Below are 26,203 nucleotides of genomic sequence, written 5' to 3'. Positions count from 1 at the left end.
GCAAGGCCTTTTTGGAGTAGGCATGGCACTGTGGGTGTGGACTTTAAGAACCTTATCCTAGCTGTCTGGAAGAGAGTCTTCCACTAGCAGCCTTCAGATGAAGATGTAGAACTCTCAGATCTGTCTGCACCATGTCTGCCTAGACACTGCCATGCTCCCTCCTTGATGATAATGGTCTGAACCTCTGAACCTGTAAGCCAGCCCCAGTTAAATGCTGTCCTTTATAAGACTTGTATTGGTCATGGTGTCTGTTCACAGCAGTAAATCCTTAAGACAGTACTACTGCCTAATGAGGAGACCATGTTGGAGAAAGTAAGCTGAGAAATTAACTCCTGGATATCAATACTACACAACCCCAACCTCATTTCTATGTGAGAAAGCCAAGTGCAATTCATGTACAGTTTGCCAGGAACAATATAGAAGAATGGGGTTTGTCTGGGTTGATTTAGGAAATGTCAACAAATGTTAATCAGCAGTTACTGTGTTCGAAGCAGACATGTGCTATTAATTCCAGAACCAGGTTCCCCAGGACTGGATCAAGTCTGGGAAATTAGATATACCAACATAGGAAAGAGGACAAGTTCAGGTCAGAAGACGTGGCATGTGGCAGGCTCATTCACAAGGGGGCCGGGAGCTAGTAAAGTCCTGAGGGGATGTGTCGTGGACACAGGCAAGGCTTTGCAAAGGGCCCCAGTGCCCATGGGTGTGGCAAAGCCTTCTTTGGTCCATGTGAGAATGATGAGTATGCAGAAAATGTTCCCTGTAGCATCTTCTCCACATTTACTGGCTGAAGAATGTTCTTTACAGCCTCTTCCTACTGAGATTAGCTAAACCTGCCACCTTGTTCAGCTGTGTACAATGGCTATGCTTCCCCGTTCAACTACATATAAAAAGCATGCTGAGCTTCCTGGTGCTGGGGGTCCACCAGAGAGCCATGGGCACCCACTTCTGTTTTTTTTCCTGTCGCTGTGTCCTGTCATTTCTTCGTTCCTTCCCTACTTCAGTAAGATCAATCCTAAAGCCATGCACAGCATGTCAACAGAGCGATGAGACAGGCACACCACCTACCAGGTCAGTGAGGCCACTGCTAATTTTTTCAGAGTGGACATGAGGATTTCATTCCCTCAGCATTCAGGGATTGGTCGTCGTGGCACAAAAGCACACACAAGAGAGGGGGGAAATTGAGGTCGCTAATGGAGCCATATGACCCAGTCTGCACACAATGCTACTTCTGTCTTCACATCGTCATCCTGGAAGAGTTTGGCTTCATGGGGCCTGTGCTCCTCAGCCAGCACTGAGCTGTCAACATCAGCTGGGGTTTTCACAGTCTGTTGATAACTGCCCGTTACTGAAATACCCTGAAATACAGGGCTAAGGAGAGCCTCCAAAAGAGTGATGATAAAGGTTGTTGGAAGGTTCTAAAGGGGAAGAGTCCAGCTCAGTTTCTCTGCTGACTGTACACAACCCTACTAATAGCCCCTAGCTGGGCACAGTGATTTTCAATAGGAGCATAGCCAGCAAGCTTTCTTTCATTTATTTGATTCATTATATATGCAGGCTGAAACCCTGTTACCCATGAAAACTTTCCCCCTCTCTATTCTCTCCTCTTTTCTGTATTGAGACAGCATCTCACTTATCTAGTCTAGGCTGGTCTTACACCCATGCCTCAGCTTCCCCAGTGTTGGGATCACAATGTACCACACATGTGGCTATGGGCAGGGCCTGAATGAACTGCTTCAGGCTTTCTTCTCACTTGTTGGACAGCTTGCCCATTGCTTACTAATTCCCTCCCTCCCTCCCTCCCTCTGCAATCCAGAATACTTCTGTCTCTTCTAACCCTTTTGTCTCTTCTCATACCACTCATAAGCAAGGATGTCACCACACACTACACAACCCCATAAGTTACTATGGTGGAAAGTCCATCAGAAGAAGGGGGACACCCAGGAGGATGACCTTTCAACTGAGACCTAAAGGGTGAGAAAGATTCCAGCATAGGTAGTAGAGGAAGAAGAGCAAGGTAAACTGAGGGAACCAAATGTACGAATGCCCAGAGGTGGGAGGTGCCTTTGTTGACCTCAGGGGGAACTGATGCTGAGGCTGGGGAGCTGTGACAGCTGGGAAGGGAGAAGAGTACTTAAGGTAGAATGGGAGGTGGCGGTAGGGGTGGGGGTTGGGCACTCAGCCCTCTCTTAGATGGTGTAAGGTTGGGGAATTAAAAAGGAAAGGCAGTAGCTCTTCCTAGAGGCCCTTTCTCTTCATAGTGTGAGCAACTCAAGTGTATCCTGGAGATCAGGGACCAGCTGGGACTTCTATCTCCCACTTCCTTGCTGTTGGGCTTGGTCACAGGTAGCCCGTTGGGCCCAGTGAGGCGTTCATAGAAAACCTCGAACCACTGGACTGGTCTACCAACATCAATGTCTGCACTTTTCCATGTGCGAGGCCAACCAGGTTGGTAGAGATTTGTGTTACTCACAAGTAGATCCTACGTCTAACTGACACACAATGTCAAGAGCCATGAGTGTGAGCAGTGGTCATCAAAATGAGACAGTCGTGCCACACGAGGCTACACCTTTTCAGGCAGAAGAATGGTTAGAAGCCAGTAGGCCTTGAGATGGGGTTTGCTGGTGGGAGGAGAGTATCAAAAGCATTTGCAAGATGTCAGTCAAATAATTTATCCAAATGGGAAAGAAAAGCCAGCAAAAGGAAAAGGCTGGGAGACAGAAGGCCAGAGCCCAGTTGTCTGCTCTCAGGAGCCATCTCTGACAGCTACCACAGTCAACACTTCCCTGATTGCACCTTCACTGATTCCTCAGGGGTGAGCGCCTGCCTTGGTGTGTCCTCTCAGCTCAGGCATCAGGGGGAGGCTCCAAGGCTGGCTGGCCAGCCTGAGCTTTCGCACCACCAAGGCCATGGATGATATACATGATATAATGGAATATAAACCCGTCTGTTCCGGCGCTAGGGCAGGAAGGCACGTTCTACTTTTCCAGCCTTATTTTTCACTGGTCCTTATTTAATATCACTGCCAGTGAAAGCACGATTCTCTCCTATTCTAACCAGTGGTTGCCCACCATGGCTTCCCAGCTGCTGTCACGGGCTGAGTCCTTGCAAAAGGCAGCAACAGATAGTGTGCAGATGCTATCTATAGTGTGCATGGGGAGGTGGCTAGAATGGAGATCCCTGAGCAGGGAGTAAGTGGACGGTAACCACTCTTCTGTCGGGAACATGGCTTCCAACCACATCCCCTGAAGAACTGTTATTTCCACACTGTTTAGCCTTTCTTGTTTATTCTGCCAGCCCACTCTTACCTTCTTTCTGGCCACTCATCCACTGCTGCCTTTCCTCCTTTCAAAGCTAGAGTCAATATTACCTTTCCTTATTCTCCACCTAGCAGTGCTCACTCTACTGTGGCTGGGCCTCCAGCTGGGTCAAAGGCTGTCGTTCTGTGTTGATGAGTTTTGCTAGTATGGTACCGATCAGGGTGAGGTGGAACGCGCCTGTTTTCCACGGTCCTTTTCTTTCAAGGCCGAGTGCTCCTGTGCTGGGCATTTGGTCACCTACCAGTTTATGTTTGGGGATTCACTGCAGGACACTTACTCTGTTCCGCTACAAAAACTGTCTAGCTGTTTACCAAGTCCTGCAAGATGCTTTCATACTAAGATCCTGGTTCACTCATCCCTCTTTGCCTTCTCATCCATCCCAACAGACACATTATTCCTTAGGTTCGTGCTAATGAAGGGGTGGAAGGCGTTTGGCACACTGGATCACTGCAAATAATACTCATCTTTGGTATGAATATGTAAATTGCACGTGTGGCTGTCACATGTGGGTCCCCGCACCTGGAATGGAATGGAGCAGAGACCCGGGGCGGTGTCACTCAATGGCTCTTTACCAAGCGACAAGACCATCAGCAGCTGAGCTGTACTGTGCTGCTGTGACATTAACTGCAGACTCGAGTGCCACAGAAAAAGTTGACGCCCCTTCTTTTGAATAGAGCAAGGGGGTAATTACCGTGACTATTGTTCTATTAGGAAGCTCCATTTACGCTCCTTCATCAATTCAGGATCTCGACATGAAAAATCACGGGCATTAAGTGTTTAAGGCAATTTGCTTTCCAAATGAAGAAAGGATCAAAGTCTATTCTTGAGTCCTCTGTGCAGATGGCCAAAGCTCACCTCACAAGGAGCCTGAGGAGGGGTTTTGCTAATGGTGCTTTCTCCCCTGAACAGGGCCCTGGGACATGTTCAAGGCCTGCTCCATGTCATCAGTCCAAGAGGACACAGAGGTCTGGGTGGGCAGCCTGCAGGTAGACAGTGGCTGCCCCGCAGGGGCATGGCGTGAACTGAGGTGGGTCCAATAAGCCTAGAAGGCCCTGGCTGCCCTGTCCAGGGGCCCAGGCGTGGTGCTCTGAGGAAAAGCTACAGAAACGTTGCTCACCTTGAGAAGTAAGCTCTCAGGGCAGGTCCGTGCTCTTCCACAAGCCACAGAACATGAATCGGTTATGAGGTGTACCATTCAATATGGAGTAAAATGGGAGACTTCTGAGCTACTTACCCCCACATGAGAACATAAAATGGGTACAAAAGAAAAGGCCAAACCGTAACAAAAGAGATGGCCCCCAAAGCGTTACTTACATTGAGTGAGGATCCCCGTTAAGGCATTTTTAAAATTCTCCTTTGCTTCTTCCATTTCCTGCTCATGGGTGGCCTTTTCATTCATGAGCCTGCGCACGTGGCTGTTGGCCGACTGAACCATGGAGTAGAACTGGTTCGCCGAGCGCCGATTCACCTCCCCACGCTCTATCCAGGACAGCAGAACTGTAATAGCCTCGGAGAACTTGCTGTCATCTAGAACAGAAGGTGAGGGCAAGACAAAGCCATTTCACCAGGCTGTTCTCAAAGCATGTGAGGTCTCCCCACGTAGCAGTTTTTCAGAACTTGGCAAATTGGCTTTCCTTGGAAGGTGGCTTTGTCATTCCTTAGTTTATCTTTTCTCTTCCTCCTCTGGCTCTGGGGAACCATCTAGAACTTCTCACTCAGCTGTCTCTTCAGGAGCTGTGCTGGAGTTCTTAGCTATAACCCCCATTCTCACATCAAACCTAGATTGTGCTTTAAGGTTGCCTCCAAAACGTTATGGACCAACTTGGCCTTCACTGTATTTTTTTAATCAGAAATGCTATACAATGGATATAATTATTTTTGTTATTTAGACAGATAGCTAAGCGGGTGTCAACATGTAGACCACAGGAAAAATTATCTTAAAAACTTCTTGCAGTAGGAGATACTGTTCCCAAAGAAGGCACAGGAGAAATAAAGTCATTTTTTGTTCTACTGAAATTCAAAAAGTAATTTCATTTTTAGTTTAATATAATAGATTTCATTACAGTGAAAAATGGAGTGTTTGCTCATTTCCTACACAAGGGTGTGTGTTCCCTGAGGTGGTCAGCCTTTGTTTTGGGTGGCTAGTGCAAAGCCCATTTAAGCTTGGTTTGAGCCTCAGGTAGAAGTAGGAAGGGGAGAATGAGGTTACATCTGTAAGTAAATGATAAAGTATCTTTCAAAGGAAACGCATACGCTCACTTGTGTGGGAATGCTTGCATGGCTCGGAGGTGGAGGAAGGCCAGGTGAAGGTGATTAAGTTAATTATAACTGGAAGTCGTATGCCACCTATTACAGCGTTAATCGAAGTGACTGCTGCTGCAGGTTCCTTGCAAACTTTCCAAGCAAAATAGAGAGGAGAAAACTTTCATTTGTATTTTTCTACTTCTGGGCAGTGTGATATAGGAAAAAACACCTTTGTTTATTGAATCAGGAAGATAGACTCTTAGTCCTCAAAATAAGCGGTAACCAGGCCTTAAGACCAGGTACTTTCCCACTTGCTTCTCTCCAGGTCCTGTCTGTACCATAGAGGGCTTTCAAAGACACCCCTGTATTATTTAGCTGCATAACACAGACACACTCCGGAGACTCAGAAGGACACTTTGTTTTTATTTAGCATGATTTTTTTCCCCCTAAATCAACCATTGCCTCCTGGTTATCAGAAGGCTATTTTTGGAGTACTTTGCGAATCCTGCAGGATGTTATCTAAGTTTTCTTTAGCCCCTTTTTTCTGAGTCCTCTCTAGCCAGGTACCATTTTCATAGTAAGACTGTTACTTGCCCAGAGACAGGCTTGGTCCTCAGGGAAGGACCTCCCTCTGCTTAGGATCCTGTGGAAGAGTGCAGTCACCTTCTCCAGACACACAGCTGCTCTTGCCGATGTAAGACAGACCATAATAGACTGTTTTCTCCTGGGCCTAGTTTCAAACATCCCCAGCAATCCACTGATCAAACCTGTGTTCGCCGTTGACCCAGAGAAGGTGCCGGCAGAGGCGCGCCCACAGGGGGACTCCAGTTTCCTTGCAAGGTTTATTTCTTGAGCACAGAGCACAATCTTAATACCGGAGCTGACTCACGCAATTGTGTTAACTCTGGGATTTCAGTCAAGTTCAACCCTCCGTGAACTCCGGCTGCAATGGTTTCTTATCTCATTTCATGGGCCGAAGCGGCTTGTGTTAAGATAAAATCCATCATGCGACTTAACATTACACTCCGCCCGTGGAGAGGCCCATAATTTAGCATTATGTTTGTGAGAGGCCCACTGTGACTGTTAGAGTCAGAATAAATTCTGCCTCCCTACACGCTCTCTCCCTCTTTCCCCACCAATATATGTTAGGAGAATGGACCTTGGGACAGACAGCAGGAATAAACCACATACTTAGAAGAAATCTTTTTTTTTCCTCTTTAAAAAAGAAATCACAATAGGAAAGATGGTTGACTTCATGAGCTATATTTTTTTTACCCTTGCTGTGACTTAAGTCTCTATACGGCACTCAGAAAGGAAGACATCTCTAACATTATTATTATTATTATTATATTAATTTTTTAGCTTAGAAAGGAAAAAGTAAGACCACTCATTTAACTCAGTGTCGCCCCCCCCCCCCCGCCCCGGTACTCTTCTCTCAGTTCCTGGTATAGTGAGCCTCCTGCCAGAAAGAAAACACTTAAATGGTTAAAAAGGAAAAGAACAACAACTAAACCATTGTGTTTGCTCAGCTAGGTCTTCCTGCTGTGTCTGGGACGCAGGTTGATCTTAAGTGACAAGGAGCAGTGAGTGGGTAGCTGTCTGACAGAAAATAGCATCTCGAGGTCTGAGCAGCAGAAAGCCGGGTACTGAAAACGTAGGTAGCCAGAGAGCCATTCTCATCAGCTGGTGAGGACTGGCATGCAGAATCCACCCAATTTAAGTAGAGTACGTGTCGTTTGGAAACTCCCAAGCTTACCTTGGTTTCTGACCCTTTGGGACTGGCGGGCTAATGGTGACTGATGTGCTACCGTTCACATTAGATTTAAAACATATTAGTTGAGGCTCACTTAGAAGTGCCAGTCAACGTTTGTTGCCATATTAGAAGTGACTTTAATTTATACTTATTAACACCAACTCAGTAACTCCTGCCGGATGGCCAGCGGAGCATACCTAGGACGGTCGTTTTCAATTCACGACTGTAAATTCAATTTGGTATTCAGTGGAAAGATCACCCAGAAAGCAGAAAACAATATAAACTAATTTAAGCAGGATTTAGATTGCGGCGTTATTAAGGCTATTCATGTGGAAGGAAATTAACGCTGCTCATAAAAATCGCATCGAAGATGCACTTATGCTCTCCTTGTCCCAGCTTGGGCGTGACTCTGAGCCGAGCGAACTTTAGAAACTCGAGTGCCGCGCAGATGTGCCTTTCCACAGCGAGAACGGGGGAGACGGCTGTGCTGTGGAGGGGTGCACCATGTGCCCATTTCGGATTACTCAGCGTTTCCAAGATGGATCCTTACCGCATCACACCTCCCTCTCTGCCTGGGTTACTGGAAATGTGCTTGCCGGGCTCCCTCCTCCGCTGGCATTTTCCTTCCAGTGTATCTGTTTGCCAAACCTGCTAGTTCCGATAAGCACCGTGGACGTGGCTTCTGTGTTTCTGTCCCAGGGACCTTCATATTCTCCATCCCATGACCAGCTGTTACTCTTCCTTCAAGAGTCAGCTTGTGTCATCTTCACAAAGGAGATTTCCCTGCCTCCTGGGTGTGAAGTGAACACATCCCTGCTGTGTTTCTACCATTCCCTATCAACTCCACTGGCAGTGATAGCCTTCTTCCTGTTACCTCTCGCTGAGGGTCTGCTATTATAATGAAATTTCCCAAACCCACGGCCACCCTCTGGTCAGTTTCTGTTTGTGGTCCATGTTTTATCTATTAATCAAAGATGTGTAGTGATTAGTGCTAGGCAAGGCACAAACTCAAGGACTGAAAGGTGGGAGATTGATATGAAGGATGTTTGTGTTCAAAAGGATTCATACATACATCATTGTATACCAGAGGTAAGTGCTCTTATGACAGAGAAACAGGCCTCTGAGGAATCAAAGTTCAGAGTGGGGTTAGAAAGGTAGTCAGTGGCTAAGAACACTGGCTGTTCTTCCAGAGGTGATGAGTTCAATTCCTAGCACCTGCATGGAGGCTCACAACCATCTGTAATGGGATCTGATGCCCTCTTCTGGGAGGCAGGTGTACATGCAGACAGAGCACTCATACACATAAAATGAATAAATCTTTTAAAGGAAGGAATGAAGAGAGGAGAGAGAAGAGAAAAGGAAAGAAAAGAAAGTTATGAGTGATGTTGGACAGACTAGGAGAAGGGGAAGGTACCTGTGATAGCCAAATATCTAACTGGATTCTCAGTGGGTTTAAAATGTTTTGGAAAGCATGTATAATTTGGGAGAGGTAATACCCATGTGTTAGCTTTGGAGGGCTAAATAGATAATAATAATTTCCATCTTTTGTCTCTCAGTGCTCCCAGCTGAGTCTATGCCATCTTGTTCTACGTCTGATTATGTCCAACTTTGTGCGACCTCATGTTTGGGGAACAACTGCTGCACAGTTGACATTAAAATTGCCAACAGGATAACCTGCTATTCAAAATCTTCAAGCCAAAGCATCCTTGAGAGCTTGTTAAAAACACAGACTCAGCTTTTCTCAGAACCCCCAACTGTGACTGCACATCACCCCTTATACACAATTGGACGTTTCAGACACACGGCAAGAATTGATTCCAAGGAAGCCAGGTAACATGGTTGGATGCTAAGCTAAGTTAAGAGATAACACAAACCTGAAATGGTAAGTAGTGACTAAAATTTAAGTGAATCTTGAAAGGATTTGCTGTGATTTTTATGAGCTTTGCAAGTGTCTGTCTCTAAATCCCCATTTTCAGTAAAAGAATAATTGTCACTGTGAACAGGAAGGAGAAAGTCACCTAAGAACTGGAAACAGGCATAGAGATCAATGCAGATCCTCTCAGTGGGACACTGGGCATGGAGAAGCCACCCTAAGCCCACTTTCGTCTCCATCAGGGTGTGTTCTTTGGTTTGTCTTTGACTGGATTATTTTACAGCTCTGAAGAGAGAATATAAATTGTGGAAATGAACAGTACGATTAAGTCTCTGTAACCATGCGAGGGATTTTTGGTGAGTAGAAATTTAAATCTTCGTAAAGCAAATTACATGAGGAATTTCTGGCTGACATCGTGGCTAAATCAGTCTGTGATTATTTCTTAGAGGTGAAAAAAAGGGGGCCATGGAATATCTTTTGAATTTTTTCTTTCTGTTCAATCATGGAAGCACTCTTATTGTTCTTTTATAGACCCAGGCATAAATAAAGGCACAGAGTCCACCTAAGTTTTTTATCCTAGGCTCACAGCCTGGCTTTCATCTGCCTGTTGTTCTGAAATCCACGGCTAAGTCTTCCCTTAGCACACAGGGGCAAGGAAACTACCCATCAGACTGGTGCCTTTCCCCACACCATTATTCACATACCAGTCTGATTAAAATTTACCAAGGGACCCCACCTTCTGCAGGCTGGGAGTCTCCGTGTGATTATGTCATCCACCATGACTCCAAAAGCTGCACTTCTGGGGTTAAGAATCTGTGGCAGAGAAATCAGGACCATCTTTGCAAACACGAACTGGGTATGTTCCAATGATGTCATCACTCATTAATTAATGAAGAATCGGGAAGGTGTTAAAACTGGTTCAGAGGAGAACTTGGCCTACAGAAGTCTTTGGGTGTTTTGGCTGCTTAACAACTGTCTGTGCACCAGTTAACTGGAGCAACACATAAAGGCTACACAGGGGTCAATGCTCCCCTCTGCCCCAACACAATCTCCTCAATTACTCAGTGTTCCTAAAATGTGCAAATTAAGAGGGTAATATAAAAGTGTACCGATTATTTTCCTTGTAGGGCCAAGGAAAATGTTTCTAAATGAAATGCCTCTCTTGCTTCCATGAAGGTCAATAACACCCCCCAAAAAAGTGCTTCTCAAGGAGGCTCCCTGTGCTTCATATTTCCCTCGCCTGAAGAAGGAGGTCTGGCTTTTAGCTAATGGAATGTCCACTTGGCTCATAGCATTATTGATTTTTACTTTCATAGAACCGTAAATATTGACAAGCATCTCCAGAATGCCAGCCACACACTTCCACTCCTACCAGATGCCAGCCATACTCTATGCAAATCTGAGTCCTTTATGAGCACAGTCCCAGGGAGACTCGGGTCCCTGTGACATATGAGGAGATTCCCAAGGGCATTGGTTAGAGAACTTGGTCAGAAGTTCATGTTATGCAAAGACTCAGTCTTCATAAAGAAACATTGTGTGCATCTTTCCAAATGGGAGAAAATACTGGAAAACTTTTACAATGTTCTTGCCCAAAGAACTCTCCAGTGGATGAAGATATAATGCTTCCTCATGGTCAAATCAATCTCTTCCTTGTGCGGCCCAGACCCCAGGCTCCTTCAGGGCTGCTTGGTCCGTGTTAGAAACACTAGAATTCATTATCTCATCTGTCTGGTGCCACTGTTTCCAATAAAGTGTAATTATGGTGCTATTGAGCTCCTTCTCGCTCTCCCAAAGCCATGCCATAAACTTCAGGCCCCTGCAGTTACTTCCCAGTCAGTCTTCATTAGGTTGAATTGTCTCACAACAATGTCTATTTAATCAGCAGGGTGCCCACTGATTTTCTGTTTTAGAATTTGTATTAATGAAACTGATGGCGGCGACTCTCTTGCCTTAGACACTACACAGTTAAAATTCTAGTGTTTCCTCTGGCTTCAGGAAGCCAGGCAACCGACAAATGGGGAGATGTGGTCCCCAAAGATGCCCCCTTCTCTCATGCTTGTGACATGACTGGTTTGGCTGTCTCTGTAGGGAAAGCATCTTGCAGTCGGCAGTCACCATAGCGCACACTGTTGCTGATGGTATTTGTACGTACCACAGTTCACTGTTCTAAGTAGCAAGTGCAGGATGGTTTGTTATTTCTTCTATTACCCGAGAAATTGCCTAGATTCTATGAGGCAGGATCTAACAAGGTGTTTTCTCTTCCCCCAGTACCCAGCATTAGTACCCAGTGTCTGGTATTTGTAAAGCACTTTAGCAAATACTTCTTCCTTGATTGGCAGCAGCTGAACAGAATCACTTCTCTCATTTCCAGCCATCCCTGGTAGCTCTACTGGCCAGAAATGCAACATGCCCATGGATTCAAATACTTGGAGAAGAGAGAGAGGAACTCATGTGCCCAATACCTACTGTGTGCAACTAACTGTGTGGGAAACCTTGCAGGTCATAATGAAGATTTGATTGATACCGATTTTGCTGAATGTGGATGATCTTCCAAACAAAATTACAAGAATAAACAAGTATGGTGTAAAATAGGAGAAAAATATCTAATAAACCTAGGACGGCAAGGTTTCTCAGAGGAGGAAAAAAAAGTCAATCTAATTAGGTCTTTTCAGATTCTGACACAGGTTTCTGTAACTTCCGCCTCCACTGAGTTTTATATCCCCACATCAATGAAATCATCTTTGGGGAAAGGGTTTCCTTGGCTCATCCTGACTGGCTTTACGGTGTTATAAGGAGCAGAGGGTGGATTTCCTCTTGGAGGAAGCCAATTTCCTAAGCAATTAAATGCTGTTTATATTCCAAACTCTGTGCTTGGGTTGAAATTGCCAAACTTGATATTACCTGACTCTTGCCTAAGATGTGTCTGCAGCAGTTCATTCCACTGTAAGAGCCATCTATTAAAATTTCCAATCTGTTCTCTCCTCAAGGGATCACACAGTACTTGGCAAAGGCACAACTTCCAAATTCTGCAAATTACACTCATCTATATAAATATACATTTTCGAAATGGCAAGGCTCACAAATTACTCCAGCAAATTGACATCCCAATCTGCTGTCCTCCAAAAGTAGAGGCGAATGCCATGTACCTTATACATGTAATTGGCACTTTAGAGGTTGGCTTCATAGAAATAACTTCACGTTGGATGCCGGACCTTCATGAAATTCCTCCATGCAGTGCAGAGCTAAGGCGTAGTCATGATTGAACCATCTTAAGAGTCTCGTGCTCTAGTGACTGAGATACCTGGACTGGAAAACAGTCAGGCCGCGGAGACCACAGGGTGGCACCACCAAATTCACTTGATGTTTGCAAAAAAAAAAAAAAGTATTTATTCCAATGAGTGTTCCTGGTTATAAGACTTGTTCTTTCTAATTCTGGACTCTCATAATAGTTTCCATACTGAATTTGCATCGCATATGCTCTCATTGAAGGGGCAGCCTATATAGGCCTATTTATGCCTATGTTATGGGCCTTCTTGGAACATCTGGGCAGGCACCAAGAACGCCAGCAGGTAGGACTCAGTGGCTGGAGAGTGGCAATGCAGTGGCCACCAGAGCTAATTAGGAGTCCTCAGATCCAACAGGGATGATGGCTAGAAGGATGTAGCCTGCCTTCTAGACAAAGCATAGAAAGTCATTTGCGATCTTCCAAAAATTGGTGTTTTCTTCAGTAAGACCGTCCCATCCATTTAAGACACTGCCGATGATACATGAGGGAGGCTCTAACACGCCACACCTCTCCTATCCTCAGGAATCCATGAAGCCAGCTCTTCACTGTTTACAGGGCACAACCAAACCCGGCAATAGCCTTGGGGCTTCACCGTTTGGCGGAGACCCTCTCCAGCTTCACCTTTGCTTTGGGAACGCAGTACCAGCACCAAATGCTCGTTGTTTCCCGTGCATCTTTGTTGTTAGGGCTCCGGGCTGTGGTTAGATTGCCTCTATGGATCGTTCTAACTTGGGAGAAAGGCCTCTTGTTTATCCCAGCAAATTCAAATCCTGCTTGCTCTGTGAAGGTGTTCTCGAGGACCCCTTTCTCTGCTCTGGTTACACTTGCTGGCATTCCCAACACACATTACACCTCGCTTGCTTGACAACGAGGCCATCAGCTTTGCTTACAGTGGACGCCTGCCTGTGGCAACTGTGACTCACTATGGTCCTGTCAGTAGCCAGCATCCTCGGGAGTGCTGATCACCACCTACCACTGGTCTATAAAATGCCAGTCATATAAGTTAAAATAGATGTGACTCAATTCATTCGCTCGGTAACTAATAGTCCTAGACCTAACACTGACACACATGTGTACATCCCTCCACCACCATTCATACACTAATTTTGAAACCTGGTCTCCCGGTCATTACTGAAGTTCAGAGGATCTTACTTCTTTGGATCCTTATTTTCCTCACTCTCAAACCCAGGGAAGGTGCCGGAAGGAATTAAAGACTTACTTCTAGATTGGTAGTCATCTGTAGGTGTGAGAAGGGTTCCTTCGACTCCACCACTAGGACAGGGGACCCATCTACATTTCTCTTTTCTCTTCTACAAGCCCTGGACATTGTGAGTGAGATGTCTTGGGAAAGCTTTCAGTGTCTAGTGGACCTGCACAGTTCTCAGAACTCAGAGTGCACTAGAAAATGTTAACTGATCGGTGAGGCCACTGCCCTGGATCACTAAGCACAGTCTGGGGACCACAGGCTGCTGCTGGGATTGCGGATGCCCGCCCTTCCGGCCTTCATACAGAGTCTGACATGGCAATGCCTCTGTTCCTAGCATCATGATGGAGACCGGGGACCTGCAGATTCCAGCTCGCTCCCACTCACATGCATGCAGCAGAGACAACAAACAGGATCTGGCATCTGGAGACCTTTCTCCTTTGTAAATTAGTGGCTAAGGTGAAAGTGAGGGCTCCAGTGGGGGTGCCCCCGCCCCGCCTCCTCCCTACCTTTCAGTTTTTCAGCCAGCAGGGCAGCTTCATGCTCTGAGTAGTGCATGATGGCGGGCGGCGAGGGAGGCCGCAGCCTGTCCTCTTCCAGTTTTCGCCTATGCCGTTCCTCCCGGGCCCGCATCCTTTGCTTACATTCCCACTCGTAAAAGTCATCCCTGGCCTGGGCAAAATCCACGTGAAGGCGGCCAGAATCCTTTTTATCCGTACTCGACCCTAATCGCATTCGGTAACCTAAAAGCAGTGGAAAGCCAGGTCACCTCAGGTCAGGGGACACATTTCCCACAAACTAAGCAACCATGCACTTCTATCTTTGGCCTCCGGAGAGAAGATACCTTTGCTCGTAGGGGATGGGAAGCAGGTATCTTTCTAAACAGTTAATCATGATGCACAGACGTGGAGGTAAATATACGGCCCCCACCCCATCCCAGGTTACTTTCCCAGGAACCCTCACAGGGCTCAGGTTATGTCACTAAGCCACTCCTTCCTCCCTTTGGCTTCCGGAGTCTTGCTTTTTTGTTTTTAATATCGTATAACTCTATTGCGTACGCACTCTTAAATTCTTTTTCAAAGAGACAGGGTATGAGTAAATAAAGAGCATCTATGATATTTGAAGGGACCTGCAAAGTAAATTTCAGAACTTTACTCGGAGCCTATTGCTTCATTCCCCTAGCAAACACTGCCGCTCTGGCTTTCTCTCTGCCTCTACCAAAGCCACAATTACCCGGGCAATTTTGCAATGCTGTTTTATTTCCACTTATCCTCTAGGGCATGCAGGAGAATATGTTACCTTCAATCAAGAGGCCCCATAGCAGCACCTCACCCAGCCTGCACGACCACACAAATTGTCCATGCAATCTTTGAAGGCCACAGGAGGCGAGTGCAAGAGCCCATAGCTAGGCAAGACAGAAAAGGGGGTGGGGGTAGGAATCTTTAGGGGGACGGGAGGATTTACTGTGAGTCTCCCAACTTAGACTGATAGGGGATAAGGGGGTTGAGAGGTCATAAGAGGTCCACACAGGGCTGAATGCTGCCAGCCAGCCTAACTTCAAATTTAGAGGAGTTGACAGCAAGTTCGGAACAGTCAGATTTTCACAACCTCAATTCGGGTCTTAGCAGGAGTGTATCTGGCAGGGGCTGCTAGAGGAAAGGAGCAAAAATAAGCACCTATGCCTTGCAAGGGATGGCAAATGAGAAGCAACTGGGAAGAGCTGGGCTGTGTTTGTGTGTGCCTTGTCCTGTACATTGCAATGGCTACCCCTAGGATTTAGGGTTAAAGCTCAGCCACAAATCCCCCTGGAAGCTGGCTTTCCCCCCAGCAGGGCCCTTCATACACTTTTTGAAAAGTTTCAAGTATGGCTTGCTACAGATGTCATCTGATTAAACTCTCTTCCAGGTTTCAACAGCATCGCGGAAAAAGAACACCCATCCCGGATGCAAATGGCCACCCACCCGTGAGCGGAATTAATGCTGACTAGGAATATGGTGGAGGGCTGTGGGAAGTTAAAACAGCAGGTCGTGTCCTGGCCAGCTGTCTGAGTTGGTCAAAACAACTTTCTCTGCTCATATCCAGAGAAATCACTCTCTAAAACATTTCTGGCCCTCTTTCATCAGAACCTCATCATTACGGCCTTAAAAGACTCTGAAGAGGCTGAGGCTGAGGCTAAACTTAGCCTGGCCCTCAAATGTGAAAGTGCTCCTAAAATTAGGCTTTCCAGCTGGGCTTGCATGAGATTATACAAGGGGAGGAGGGGGCAACCTTCTCTCCTTCCTGCCCCTTCCCCCAACAGCTGGGGTTTCAGACCTTCTCAGCTGCAGAGACCACCCGAGCAAGCTGGAGACTTCTCTATGCCCAGGCAGTGAAGGTTGAAGTGGGTGGGGCCTTTGTTTCCTCCTGCTTCAAAGGAACTACCGAGAAGCGTCAGAGTTTGTCTATGTTTCCCTCCATGTGTCTATATTTGGCACTGTTCATCTTTGTTAGCATCTTCTGAGTTTTCTGTTTTGTCTAAAAGTTGGCTTGTGTTAGTGTTGAAAAGGACACTCACCCACCTGCTTCTTCCCTCACCCAGGATGGAGTTACTGTCTAGCAGACGAGTAATAGTTTGATCGGATGTAGTGACTAGAACCCAGATTTCTGGGCAGGCACTGACGGGAAAGAAGCATCTGTCCTTTATCCTGACTGGGCTTGTTTTGTTAAGAAGACTCTGACACCCAGAGGTTCCCACGGAGCACTTCATATCCATGTGACTAACCTCACCTAGGAGTCTTGCTGGTAAACTGATTGCTCCACAGGTGGAAGCAGAATGACAGATTACCTGGGTTAGGGTAATCTGTAGGGTATCTGGGTTAGGGTTAGGGCCCTGTGGACCACAGTTGGGTGCTGTGCTTGTCGTAAAATATCTTTATTCTTTTCCACTGTGGAATGCTCAGACTTTATGTTTCCTCATCGAGGGTTGAAGTACAGTAAGGGATTTAACATTCTCTGGATCCCCATCTAGGACAAGAAGGTCTCTGGGGTATTGCGGTAACCTCAACCTGTCAGGAGTTCACACAGAATGAAAGGACAGTGGAGACTGGCCGCAGACATCAGGAAAACCTGCGGGTGGTGACTGCCTGTTTTACTTGATTCTTTCCCACCTTTGCTCAGATGTCGCAGGAGGAGGAGCAAAGGGCAGTGAGGGGAATCTAAAAATAAATACTTCTAAAGTCTCAGTCAGCATCAGCCTCAGAGTGTGACGAGGTTCTGTGCACCAACTCACATGCTTTCCCTGATGGATACCCACAAAGCAGGGGGCAGCACTAGGCTTCCCTTTCCTGTTTGCAAAACTCTCTGAAAGCCTGGTCTTAAGGACAATGGTGGCAGAGCAGGCAGCTGAGCTACCAACTGTGTGAGGGCAGAGGGCCCATCACAGGCCAGGGAACACATTCCCTGGAAGGAGGGGCTCTTGCTTCATTGTCCCTGGGGTGAAATTGTAAATGCACTTTTAAGAAACTGGAATTATTCTGGGAGAGTACTTTACTCCCCCAGAGGATTACATCCAATAATAATAATGGTCCTCAGTACTCAAAATATTGCTTTTCATCTAATACGCACTTGAGAACATTAATTAGAAGCTCTGTGGAATTCCTCCAGACTGGATAGTAGGCACACATGCCTGTGGAGGGGCACGGGCTTAACGAACAGCACGAGACAGCTGAGCTAAGAGGTGAATGCCTCCTTCTCCAGCCCCCAAACTACTAGGACTTATCATGCATGAAGGCAGAAAGGAAAGGAGCTCGTAGTAACATCACAAAACAGGACAGACAACATGCCCAGCAAACCCCTTTTTCTAAAGCGAGGTACCAGAGAGGTAAATGGCTTTGTCAACCATGAATTCCTCTGCAAAGCGAATGTGACAGAAATTCTTCTTGCTCTTTCGGATGGCTGTGATATCGCCACACTGCTCAAAGACTTCTTGAATAATTTCTTCCGTAGCATTTTCTGGTAATCCTCCGACAAACACAGTCTTGCACCCTGGAGGTCGCTCTCTTGTGGAAGGAGGTGGAAGATCTAATATCACAACGAAACAGGATTTTGTCTCTTATTGATTGGCTCTTGACCAGGTTCACGGGGCTAAAGTTAAACTTACAGAGTGTTCTCCACACTGAGGCACGGCATAGTCAATTTTTACAACAACTTATGTCCCCCCCCCATCCCCACTCCCACACCCTCCCCACCCGCCCCCATCGTGTTTCCTGATCTTCTCCCCTCCCGCTTCCCAACCTTCATTTCTCATGTTCATTTCTGCTCACAGTGGCTGTGCTTGTCCGAGAAAAAGATAACACGTGTTAGCATAATTTCATTTCTCTTTCATACGCCCAGAAGAAGAAGAGGAGGAAGAGTGTCGTAAGTACAAAGCACGATGATATGACACAGGGCGAAAAGCCCCGGCCTGCCTCTGCTTTGTCTTCTTGCCAGATAAAGGGGTAGCGTCGTAGGAAGAGGGAAACACAGCCCAGAGAGCACGCAACAGTACTTACCTGGCGGCAAAGGTCCTGAGTGTGGAAAAGGCCTTGCTTATTATTCACATTTAAATGAGCACACTATGAAATTTTGGGAGGCTGTGTGAAAAGATAGTGCATGCTGTCATAACGGTTTGCCTAGTTTATATGTAGATGACTACAGCTATCTCCTGAGAAGTCCAGTCCGAACAGACAACACTGATTAATATGAATTTAAAAAAATTCCAGCTATTTAAGCCTATAAACTTAGTAGCAGAGGATAATTAATCAAGCATATAGGTCCTTCAAGTGAACGTGATTTGGCCCAGAAATTCTGAGATGCGTAGTCCTCCCTCCTCTCACCTTTCCCCCAAATTGCCACCTGACAGAATAATTCACAGTTCCTTCTAGTAAAACACACTTGAGATTTTTTTTCTCCCGTTTGTGAAGGTGGATGGAGAAGCTAACAGATTTCACATGATGCTTTCCAGAAAATGCTAGTTCGCTGCACACGGGAAAGATTCTTAGTGTTAGACATCAACTCTCAGAGCCCACTGGCTTCACGGTATTTATTCAGTGGCTGGACAGCTCCATGGATACGTCCTTGTGTACCTGTCCTAACGTAGAGACAGAGCCTTGGGCAGAACATTGCGCATCTGAAAATGAACAAAATGCTATTGCCAAAGAAAGTGGCAATATAAATAGCTTTATATGACAAGCGGATACTTCTCACTTACTTGGATTTTGGGGGAAAAGAGTACAGCTTTTGCAGTGGATTATTTCCTTGACAACGGCCACTTCCGTTGGGGGTGGGGGTGGTACCAGCCCCAGGCCAGGGATCATCGGGTTAATGGGGGTGATCCCGGTCATCATGTTGAGTCCTGGATCGAAGCCCGGCACACAGATTGAGTCTGCAAAAGCACACAAGACAGCATGTTGGCCAGACATTGTTCACTCCCCGTTGTTGGTTCTGTCTGTGTAACGGTCTCACGCGGATTGGTTGACTTTGCATTCCCTTTTTCTTGGGAGATCTCTTGGTATACGGTGTAGTACTACAGAAGACGGTTCTAGAAGGGTGAAGGAGAGACTGTACAATGTAGAACCCACGACTCTACAAAAAGGAAGTTTTATTACTTAAAATATTAGTGCGGCAGAACGGAACACAGCATATTGAAGCCTGAAACCGTGCTCCACGGAGCTCTGCTATTACTGGGAATGCGATTTTCTGTTTCTCAACGTTAGGGCACTGTTTACACTGCTTTATGATTTAGAGTCTGGAAAGAACATTTGACATTGAAGTGCCTCGAGAATCGAATGGTCAGCCTACTTTTATCAAAAGTCCCTTCTTGCCCAAGTGACCGACGTTTGGGGAAGCTCGATTTTATGTTCACGGTTTGTAATGACCACCCAGGTCCCACCTAGCCCGTTTCTCCTGGGGGGAAGCCTGACACGAAAGAGTGAGTGTAATTGCCGTGGCTGGGTTTGAGGCACGCAGGTGTAAGATTAGCTGTCTATAGTTCTGAATTCTATTCTATAATCACACTTTCTTCCTTTTAGTCTATCAATAAACATTTGGCTCACCCTTCGAAAACTTTTATGTCCTGTATTGGAAACAACCACAAAACTAAACAGAGCCAAAGAGGATAGATTTTCCATATAAAAGGCTGCATTCATTTCTGAGTGTGACAATGAAGCAAATAACGTCAAAGGTGATATACTGGGGTTTTAAGAAGATAATAAGTGTTGGCGAGAACAGAGAAAAGAGAGTCCCTGTGTATATGAGTGCAGCCGGTATAAATAAATAAAGCCAGTATAAACACCAGGGACTTTCAGGGACCCAGTGATCCCATCAGTGCGTAACATCCAAAGTCGAGGAATCAAGGCACCTGCGCTCCATGCACACTGCAGCATGAGTCACAATAGCCAGGATGGGGAGTCAACCCAGATGTACGAGCAGATGGACATACTGAGAATCTGTGTCGTGTGGACAGGAGTCCTAGCCAGAAATCAAAATAAGGAATCTTTGACATCTGTGATGTTAGCGATGTCAGTTAAGTGCAGTATGCCAGGCTTACGAATACAACCAACCGCTTCATGGGGAAATCTAAGCAAGTAAGCAAAACCAAGCCAGCAACAACGAAAACTGAATCCATGGAAGTACACAGTAGAACCCTATACACACTTTAAAGCACCAGTGTGTGTGTGTGTGTGTGTGTGTGTGTGTCTGTGTGTGCGCGTGTGTTGTATATGTGTGTGTGCGCGTGCATGTGTGTGCATGTGTGTGCGTGTGTGCATGTGCATATATGTGTGTGTGCATGTGTGTGTGTGCATGTGTGTGCGCGTGTGTGACAAATGGACAAGATTTACCTATCATTAAAAAACAAACAAAGTAAGCCCTTGCTAACCACAGGTGTATTTTCAACACTGTGTACAAAGGGGATCCCTGTCTTGGGGATTTCTCTCTCTGTAGAAAACAACACTATCTCTGGTAAGATAAAGTTCCAAGAAAAGCAGTCACACTAGGGAGGGCCTGGAGACTCTCTACCACTCTGAAAAGAAAAAATTAAACTACCTCTCTGCTGTCTTTCCCTGCCTCTACTTAGGTATTTGCCCTTTGACCTTTCTGTCCCCCTCTCCTGTTGGGTTCTCATGGACAGAGATGTCTTGCCCCTCTGTATGGCCGTAATCTTCGCTTAGGGGTGTTGAGTGTTTAGACAAGCCAGATGGCAAAAGCAAAGATGTAGTTCATAAAGAAACCTGAATGTGTGGGAGGCCACAGGGGTCTCCTGCAGACATGCCTACTCCTCTGTGGGTGAAACAGCCCAAGCCGTGTAACCCTGATCTACATCCCAGTGTCCTCGCCTGGTCATAGTTGCAGTGTTTGTAAAAACAGGCCTGAGTGCAATGCTAGACAAACATTTCTTACAAAGCTGTCATGCAAGTATTCTAGGAAGTTCCTTTGTGACCCTGGTTCTCAGCTTCCTAAACTATGCCATGGCTGCTTTGACTGGCATATCCCTTGGAGCAATGACAGCATTCCATGACTCTAGAACTCTGTGACACGGGGTTCAGAACAGTGATACTGAAAGCCATAGAAGTTTGGAATGGATAAGGATGAGACCCGAAATGGTTATCCAGAATCCTCGTAAGATATCATTGTATCGTGATACCTCATAGACAGACCGAGAAATGGACATTTAAATCATTTAAGTAAAATATCCTATATCATAAAACAGACAAATGACAGAGTTGGGAAAAGGGCCAGGTCTGGTTCCATATTTAAAAATGTAAAAATATGATGATTTCCATGTTCACTTTGAAAATGACCCAACTTAATTGTTGCTGTACTAGTTACTTTTCTATTACCATTATAAAACACCACGATCAAAAGCAACATGGGGAGGAAAGGGTTTATTTCACCTTAAAGCATATAGTGCACAAGAGAGGGAAATTGGGGCAAGAATTCAAAGCAGGAATCTGGAGGCAGGAACTGATGCAGAGACCATGGAGGAGCAGTGCTTAATGGCTTGCTCATTTCAGTGGATGCTGCACATTTACTAAGAGCCTCTCCTGGCTTCTCATGGTGCCAAGTCTCAGCTGTTCTCCACGAGTCCCTTCATGCCTTCAAAACCAGTACCACTGGGAAGTTGTATCACCAGTGCAAGGGACAGCTTTAGTGTTCGGTCATTGAATACAGGATACTAGTTCTAAAAATGTACCTGTAAAATTAAATATCACCACGCGCGCGCACACACACACACACACACACACTCACACACACACACACATACTCACACACACACACTCACACACACACACACGCACACACACTCTCTCACACACACTCACACACACACACTCACACACACACACTCACACACATACTCACACACACACACACACACACACGCACACACACTCTCTCACACACACTCACACACACACACTCTCACACACACTCACACACACTCACACACACTCACACACACTCACACACACTCACACACACACTCACACACACGCACACACACACTCACACATACACTCACACACTCACACACACACACACTCACACACACACTCACACACACACATACACACACACACACTCACACACACACTCACACACACACACATACTCACACACACTCACACACACACTCACACACACACATACTCACACACACACTCACACACACTCACACACACACTCACACACACTCACACACACGCACACACACACTCTCACACACTCTCACACACACTCACACACACTCACACACACACTCACACACACACTCACACACACACACGCACACACACACACTCACACACACTCACACACACTCACACACACTCACACACACACATACTCACACACACACTCACACACACTCACACACACTCACACACACTCACACACACACGCACACACACGCACACACACACTCTCACACACACTCACACACACTCACACACACATACTCACACACATACTCACACACACACTCACACACACTCACACACACTCACACACACTCACACACACACGCACACACACACTCTCACACACACTCACACACACTCACACACACTCACACACACATACTCACACACACTCACACACACTCACACACTCACACACACACTCACACACACTCACACACTCACACACACACACGCACACACACACTCACACACACACTCACACATACACTCACACACACTCACACACACTCACACACACACTCACACACACACTCACACACACACTCACACACACTCTCACACACATACTCACACACACACTCACACACACTCACACACACACTCACACACACACACTCACACACACGCACACACACACTCACACACACACACGCACACACACACTCACACACACTCACACACACTCACACACACACGCACACACACACTCTCACACACACTCACACACACTCACACACACTCACACACACACTTCTGATACACTTCTGATGTAGATGAGAATCATCAAGAAGAGCCAGGGCAGAAAGGGTATCAATGTCACAGTCACTGAAATCAGCGCTTCCATAGGTGAGTGCATGAGCTAACAGGGCAGGAGGGGTGGAAGAGGGGCGGGGTGCTGGCCCACCTGTGTTCTTTGTTAATCTCACCCCTTAAGCAGGCTTCCCCTGTTTCTGTTTCTCTCCTGGCCTGGCCCTCACTATTGTTTGCCAACTGGGGATGATTTAAGGCCGGAAGCTCTCAGGACTGCAAACCCTGAAACTCAAGTCCCGTGCATTATAATAAACAGATGTTTCCCACAAATGAGATGGGAGCCTGGTGCTGGCGCTTGCCTTCGGTTTGAACAGAACAGACGTCTGTCTGCTTTCTATCTCGAGGCCAAATAGATAAAATACTCAGAAGTGGAGACAAAAGACAGTATATTCATGAGCAGAATGTTTAGTATGTAACAGGAGTTACTTTGCCTTTTCTGAGGCATCAAGAGGAAGAGACTGTGAGGTTTAATGAGATCTGCATGGTGAGTGCAGAGGCTTGGAGGGGCTTAGAAAGGAATTAACACTTAAATTATGCTGGACCTCAAAGGAACTGAGATTCAGTATTTGAGTGGGAAAAAGAGGAAAGGATTAGTTTGTCTGTCTTTCTTTCTAAAGAAAACATTATTTATAAGAATACCTGTGTCTCAGGGTTTCCATTGCTATGAACAGACACCATGACGAAGGCAACTCCTACAAAGGACATCATTTAATTAGGGCTGGCTTACAGGTTCAGAGGTTCAGTCCTTTATCATCAGGGTGGGGAGCTGAGAGTTCTGTATCTTGATTTGAAGTCAACCAGGAGAGAATGTCTTCCGGGGAGACAAGAGGGTCTCAAGGCCCACCTCCACAGTGATACACTTCCTCCAACACGGCAACACCTACACCATCAAGGCTACACCTCCTAACAGTGCCACTCCCTGAGCCAACCCTATTCAGACCACCACATTCCACTACCTGGCCTCAAAGGCTTGTTCAAATCCATGAGTCTGTGGGGGGCCATATCTAGCCATAACATAATACAAAATACATTTAGTCCAACTTCAAAAGTCCCCATAGTTTATACCAGTCCAACAATGTTAAGAGTTCAAAGGTCGGTTGGGGATTTAGCTCAGTGGTAGAGCGCTTGCCTAGCAAGCGCAAGGCCCTGGGTTCGGTCCTCAGCTCTGGAAAAACAAAACAAAACAAACAAACAAAAACAAAAACAAAAAAAAAAAACCAAAAAAAGAGTTCAAAGGTCAAAGTCTCCTCTGTGATTCATGTAATTTCTTAACTGTAATCCCCTCTAAAATTGAAATTAAAAAAAATAGGATTGCGTACTATGAACATAACAGGGTATATATTACCATTCCAAAACGTCATAGTGAGGAAATACTGGACAAAAGCAAGACAGGAGAGCAGCTGGGCAAGCTCTAAACTCTGCGCCTCCGTGTGTGACATCAAGGTGGTCTTCAGACCCAACTCCTTTTCCATCTTTGTTGACTGCAATGACTTCTCCTTTTGGGCTGGTTCTTCTCCCTGTTAGCAGCTTCCTCGGCAGGCAACTCATGGTTCTGGCATCCCAAACACCTTAGGGGTATCCGCGGCAAATTCAACTTCACAAATTCTTGTTCCAATTACTGGGATCTTGGAACACATGATCTGGGCCTCCCCCAAGAGCTTGAGTTACTTCTCCAGCTCTGTGCTTTGCAGCACTCTGGGCTCTGGCTGACTCTACTGCTGCTGCTGCTGCTGTTCCTGGTGATCATACCGTGGTGCTGGCATCTCCAGTACGCTAGGGTCTTCCACTGCAATCAGGCCTCACCAAGAGCCTCTCACAGGCTCCCTTCATGATGCTGAGCCTCAACTTCCTTGCATGACCCCTTCAGTCCTGGGCCATCAACTGCAACTGAGGCTGCACCTTCACCAATGGCCTGTCCTGGCCTCTCACAGTGTCAAGCCTCAGCTGTCCTTCATGACCCCTTCATGCCTTCACAACCAGTACAATCTGGGTGACTCTTACACACTACCAAGCCCATCTGCAGCTTGCGGTACAAATTTGGCTATCTCTGGAATACAGCTTCTTGGTGCTCTCAGAAACACTCCCCAGAAGATTTTACCTCTTCTGGGGTAAAATTTTACCTCAGTAATGCTAGTTAATCAGCATCAACTGCCCCAATAACCCCTTCTATTCTTGACTCTAAAGCCAGAGCCACATGGTAAAAACTGCCAAATTCTGCTGCTTGTTGGGACTGAAACATCACCCACTATGCTATTACATCATTACCAGCTTTCTGTTTTCTAATTCCTTCACTGCCTAAGCTTGACTGTCCTGGACCTTGCTCTGTAGACTGACCCTGAACTCAGAGATAGGCATGCCTCATGCCTCTGTCTCCTGAGTTCTGGGATTAAAGGTATGTATCACCATTCCTGGACCTAAATTTTTCTCTCCTTGGTATTATCTCTGTCCCCGGCTAGCCTTGAGCTCAGATATATATTTACCTCTGTCTCCTGGGATTAAAGGTATATACCATTATGCCCGGGCCTAAGTTTTTCATGGCTATTATGCCTCAAGATCTGGATCACAGGTTTATCCTCCATTCTGTATTGTATTTCATGCCAAATTAAAAGCCCAAATGAAAACAATGACCAGGTAATAATGCCTAACCTGATCTAACTATTCCTTTGTTCAACTGCAAATGCATAAACAATAAGCTAAGCTGGGTGGGATCTTGCCCTAAGGTCACCTCACTTAATTCTATTTAATACCCTTGAACATAAAATTTAGCTCCATTTTACTTCCTGGTGTCCCTTAAACCATATGTTTTATGTTTTTCCTTTCTAAGCTTGTTATACTTAATCCAAACACTCTTCATAGAATAAATCAGAGGACAGAGTCTATACTTGGCTTTTCTGAGATTTCCTTTGCCAATGCAATTAATTAAAATCTCTTTACCTTAGCCTCAGGTAGACTCCTCAGACAAGGCCAAAAAGTAGTCACATTGTTCACAAAAA

The 26,203-nt window shown here is 46.0% G+C and overlaps 1 protein-coding gene across 10 annotated transcripts in view; it reads right to left on the bottom strand.

Annotated features, from left to right (window-relative positions):
- The window catches only part of Enox1 (ecto-NOX disulfide-thiol exchanger 1), a 564,401-nt gene that overhangs the window by 121,053 nt on the left and 417,145 nt on the right, over nt 1–26,203 (bottom strand). For all 10 annotated transcript variants that reach the window (XM_039094030.2, XM_039094033.2, XM_039094034.2 and 7 more), the window contains 4 exons: nt 18,908–19,081; nt 17,533–17,739; nt 14,190–14,423; nt 4,635–4,847 (listed from right to left, as the gene is read on the bottom strand). In XM_039094030.2, the coding sequence (XP_038949958.1) occupies nt 4,635–4,847; nt 14,190–14,423; nt 17,533–17,739; nt 18,908–19,081 (828 nt within the window). The remainder of the gene's footprint in view (nt 1–4,634; nt 4,848–14,189; nt 14,424–17,532; nt 17,740–18,907; nt 19,082–26,203) is intronic.

Source organism: Rattus norvegicus, chromosome 15 (assembly GCF_036323735.1).
Source record: "Rattus norvegicus strain BN/NHsdMcwi chromosome 15, GRCr8, whole genome shotgun sequence".
Classification (NCBI taxonomy): domain Eukaryota; kingdom Metazoa; phylum Chordata; class Mammalia; order Rodentia; family Muridae; genus Rattus; species Rattus norvegicus.
The sequence above is the reverse complement of the archived record's forward strand: the minus strand, read 5'-3'. Positions and strand labels throughout refer to the sequence as shown.